At 52.9% G+C, this 4,949-nt stretch overlaps 1 gene segment (V, D, J or C); it reads left to right on the top strand.

The window, feature by feature from the left end:
* The first annotated feature begins 603 nt into the window (after positions 1-603).
* LOC104831804 overlaps positions 604-4,949 on the top strand; it is a 50,150-nt gene continuing 45,804 nt past the window's right edge. Inside the window, 2 exon segments of the C gene segment in view lie at positions 604-646; positions 1,085-1,382. Coding sequence covers positions 604-646; positions 1,085-1,382 — 341 coding nt within the window.

Raw genomic sequence — 4,949 nt, 5'->3', positions numbered from 1 at the left:
TGCAGAGCCAAAAGCACCCTTTCCTCTGCTTGAGATCTCCCTTTGGAGGAAGAGAACAGTTAGAGAACTCCTCTCTGTCATGCTACAACAGACACCAGGATGACAGGTCAGCAGCCTTTCCCATACCTGGGCAACATGATGAGCAGCACTGGGAGAAGCAGAGAAGATTCCACATTGCAGCTCGCAGGGTTGGGAGTTTGCGGGTGTGAGGGTGTCCAGAGAGGAGGCTCAGCTGAGGAGCACAGACACAAACGTGCATTCCTGAGCCCTCTTTCTCTTCCCTTCATTTGGTGCCCCTTTGTGCATCCCTGTGCCGTGCACACACTCAGGCTGCCACAGAGCACCATCATGCTCCTGTGATAACATTTATCTCCCACACACATGCTCACACATGGCAGGAAGTCAGTGGAGCAGGGTACACGCACCTCACGCCTGCATGCAGGTGTCATTCCCCACTGTTCCCAGCCAGCCAACTGGTTTCTCACATCTCAGGCTCCCTCTCAGTGCCCTGCCCAGCTGCAAAGAGACGTGTCTCTTCCTGTCTCAACCTTTCCTCTTCGCACATCTCTCGGGCAGGTTGCTGGAAGGAGGTGGCCTTTCTCCATGGTTCTCCACTGGTTCCTTGTGGCCATCCTGGCCCCTGTGGGTAAGTGAGCTTCCCTTCCGCTTGAACAGCTGCACTGGAGCCACTGCTGCTGCCTCAGCTGTGTGCCCAGCTGTTGGCAGTGCCCCATTCCCCAAGGCTTCCAGTGGGAGGGTAGGCAGTGAACGAGGTGAGCTTTTCCTCAACCTCTTAACTCCAAAACCTCTACAGATCTACAAATGGGTTTTTTTCTGTCCCATTTTAGTACTTTGATTGAGAGTACTGAAGTCATTATTTTTCATAACAAATTTGCAATTGTATTTGAAGCTGCTTTGTGGGTTTTTTTTCTCCTACGTGTCTCTCAGAGAAATGGGACAGTGTCCCATAGCTTGCCGACATCCTTATGACACCCCACCCCACCCCATGTCTTACTTCAAGGATGTGTTTTTGTGTCCCCTTCAGTGCGTTTCACTCCTCACATGTCTTCCCTTCTCTTTCCAGGCCAGGCCCTTCAGCAATCGCCAGACACAGTTGTCCGAGTGGGAGACTCTGTGACTCTCAGCTGTTCCCAAGAGGGGAATTTATTCTCCAGCATGTACTGGTACAAGCTGCCCATGGGGAAGGATGCCACTCTGCAGTTGGTTGTATACTCAGTGGAAGGTGGCGTGGCAGAGTTTGAGAAGGAATTCAGAAACCACTTCCAGAGTAATGGCACTAAGGGCAACCACTTATCTGTGAAGATAGCTCATGCCCTACTCAATGACTCAGGCACATATTTCTGTGCTGAGCAAGATTCACAGTGATGCAAAAGCTGGAGCAGCATAGCACAAACCTTTCCATGCATACAGGGATCTGCCCCCAGCACACACACAGAGCCCTGCATTTGACAGCACCCCATTTTCTCCTCTTGCCCTCCAGCTCTGCCTAATTAAGGAAAGTGGTGGTACCACCTGTCTGTCTTCTGCCTGGTCTCCAATTTCCTTCCTGTTCTTTCCCATCTCTGAATCACCTTTTGGCCCTCCTTTCTTATTTTACTCACTGCCTTGCCTCATTTCTCTGCCATCCATAGACTGCCTCTCCCTTTCCTCCTCTACTCTCTTTCTCTCTGTCCCCTTCCCCTTTCTGCTCTGTCCTCTCTCACATCTGTCCCCCTCCTGTCCCCTTCATCCTCTTCCACTTCTCCCTTTTAGCCTCTTACACTAACTCATGGCTAAGCAGGATGTGGAATAGTTCACACGGCCCTTTCCTTCTCCACCAGCTGGAAAGCCAAGGCCAACCTGAAGATGAATCTGGCACGGGATCCCAGAACTGAGCACTCCTGCCTGTGCTTATGGGCCTATGAGCTCCAAGGGTCTCCTGCAATTGCTCACACTGCAGTTTCCAAGAGTACAGGTGCCTTGCTGGTAACCTGGGGCTCAGCACACTGCCGTGTGCAAGGGGCTCTGAGCTCCAGAGCGCCAGCAGGACCATGCCACTGAGCGCTTCTATGTGCATGCTTGTCCCTTGGCCCCACCAAACTCCGGGGAATGGGCATGCTGCTGTGCACCAGGGTCCCCGAGTTGCACTGCTACCTGTTGCTTTGGGCTTCGAGCCACCCAGGAGAAGAGCTTGTTCTACTAAACCTGACAGGAAGTGCCCCACTAGCATCACACACCACACAGCATCACCTGGGCAAGGGTTTTATAAAGCACAATCACAGCAAAAGGGAACAGCTGGGAACGTCACTGTTCTCATGGTTTTCCACAGGTGGTCACTGAGTCAAGTGCTCCCACAGCTACCCTGTGACCTGAACGCTCTGATGTATGCGATGTAGCCCACGTCTCGATGGTATCTGGGGACGGAGCATGGCCCTGTAGGTGAGGAGCCCCAAGCCACAAGGTGCTCTGTAGCAATAACCCACCATACCTTTGGCTCTGCTAGCCAGAATGGAGGTCTCAGGGCCAGGAGGGGGATCATTCTGCTACCCTGTTCCACACTGGGGGGCCACAGCTGTGGACTGGAACCACCTTGCGTCCCCAGGACAAGGCAAAGTCTATCAGGGGTCTTGGAGATGGTAAGCACTGGAGCACAGGGCAGGCGGGGAGAGGTTGAGGGTTCTGGGTTTGTCTGGCTAGAAGACAAGAAGGCAGGGGAACATTAGTTGCAGCCTCTCATTCCACGGAGGAAGCTGAGGATGGGTCAGAGACAGAGTCTTCTTGGAGGTGCTCAGGAAGGGACTGAAAGGTGATGGGCACAAGCTGGGATGGGGAAATTCTGCTGAGGCAGAGGGACAAATCCTTTGCCAGAGGAGTGAGGCAGCCCTGGGGCAGGGCCTGGTACTCGAAGGAGTGGTTTGCATCTGGGGAAGCCTTCCAAACTGCCCTGGTCCAGGCCCTGAGAGACGTGCTCCAATTCTAGAGCCAACCCTTACCTGAGCGGAGGGCAGACTGGAAACCTTTGGATACCACCCCACCAAGTACCTCTGTGAGCCTTTGTTGTATTCCCCAATGCGGTACAGCTTTCAAGAAGAATGGGGGAATGTTGGACGAGAGGGTCTTTGTGGTACTCACATAGACTGCTGGTTCTCTATTAAAGTCCTGCCAAGAAAGACAAATGTGTGTTAACCCTGTCTGGCGACGGGAAGAAGGGGATAGAAAGTTACTCTCTGTGGAAGAAAGGTGCCCTCCATCCCTCTTCCCTATGCAGACCATTTCATGGTTCTGGTGTTACAGGTAAACACCTTTGCTGAAACCAGTTCTGGGGTTCTTAAGCCCCTGTGATTTCAAAGAGATTCTAGTGGCGTCCCATCACACAGGATTCCAGTCTTAGATCAGGGCCCCAGGCTTTGTCCAATATGAGTGTCCTCAAGCCGTGACTGAACGTCCAGTGCTCCTTACTCCATCACACAGAAGAGCTCAGCTCCCTTTCAGCCATTGGGGCTGCACTCCACTCTACCTGGACCTCTCTGGACCGGACCAACCCAGCCTGGCTGCCCCTGCCCCCACTTCCCTTTGTCCCTTGGTCAGGGTGTGATGGATGCCCTGCCTGAGGCAGGAGGTGGAGCCAAGGCCTGGGGTTTCTCCCACATCCCACTTACGTCCTGGCCATTCAAAGCATTGTTGACCACGATCCTGCTGTTGAACCTGCCTTTGCCCTGGGAAGACAAAGGGATGTCACTCTCTGCCAGTGTGAAGCGGGGGCCACTCTATACCACTGCCCAGGGCCAACGTTCAGCTATCAGCCCAAACCTCTGCCCACACAGGTCCAGCCTGGGAACTGACTGCTCTGCACTCCTGTCTCCAGGTTATAGGGCGCAGACAGCCTCCCCAGAGAAGGAGAGGTCATAATCCACTTGGGGATTAATCCCATAATCCCCCGAGGAAGTGATCCCATAATTCTTTGGGGATTAATCCTATTACCCCAATGAAAAGAATTCTGTAATGCCGTTGAGGAGTAATACCATAACCCTCCTGAGGTTAGTCCCATAAACTCAGTGGGGATTAATCCTGTGATACCAAATGGAAAAAACTCTGAAATCCCATTTGGGATTATTCCCAAACTACACATGGGCATTAAGCAGGTAATTGCAACGTGATTAAACCCATAATTGCAATTCTATTTCTCTCATAATACCAGTGAGAAATAATCCCATATCCCTGCCAAGAGAGAAGCCAGAAGTAATCCTGAGACAGAGACCATCCACCTTTTTCCCTGAGGGAGAATCACAGGGCTGCAAACAGCGTGGTTCAGGATGCCTAAACCTTTTTGTGCAATTTTGCATAGCAGGTATTAGGGGTTAATTTTTCTGCCCTCAGCCGCAGTGGCAACACAAGACTGCCTCTCAGGGAGCTCAGTCCTCAATTTTGGACCCAGCCCTGCCCTGAGAAGAGGGGAGTGCGGTCCTGGAGGAGACCTCCCTCTCCACCTCCCTGGTCCTTCTGTGTCTAAGGTCCGTACCCTCCCTGCCCCCAGGTTCGTTACTCTTTGCACATTCCCCAGAGACAGAGACTCGTGCCACCACTGCCCTGGGCTGTGTATGTTTTCACCTGGGCTTGGCAGAGAAGCCCTAGCCCCACTTCATGACCCTGTGCAGAGCTCTCAGCCTGGTGGGAGGAAGGGGCAAGTTTGTTTGCTACTCATCACGATGAGGATATGAAATCTGGGTTCACGGCACACAGAAACTCTGAAGAGGAACACAGGGAGCAAAGCAGGTCTCTCACCACCACCTCCCACCCCCAAGCCAAGGAGAGGAGAGGGGCCACAGCTGCATGCTGGCTGCTCACGGTCACCTTTCTGATTCCGCCATTATTCTGAAAGCTTTCGGACTCCCCCCATGGAAGCTCTTGCATGCAATCGAAAGGGTGATGGGTGGGGGTAGGGGGGTATG

Source organism: Haliaeetus leucocephalus, unplaced genomic scaffold (genome assembly GCF_000737465.1).
Source record: "Haliaeetus leucocephalus isolate CR32 unplaced genomic scaffold, Haliaeetus_leucocephalus-4.0 Scaffold228, whole genome shotgun sequence".
Classification (NCBI taxonomy): Eukaryota; Metazoa; Chordata; class Aves; order Accipitriformes; family Accipitridae; genus Haliaeetus; species Haliaeetus leucocephalus.
This window is presented reverse-complemented; position numbering and strand designations above follow the sequence as displayed.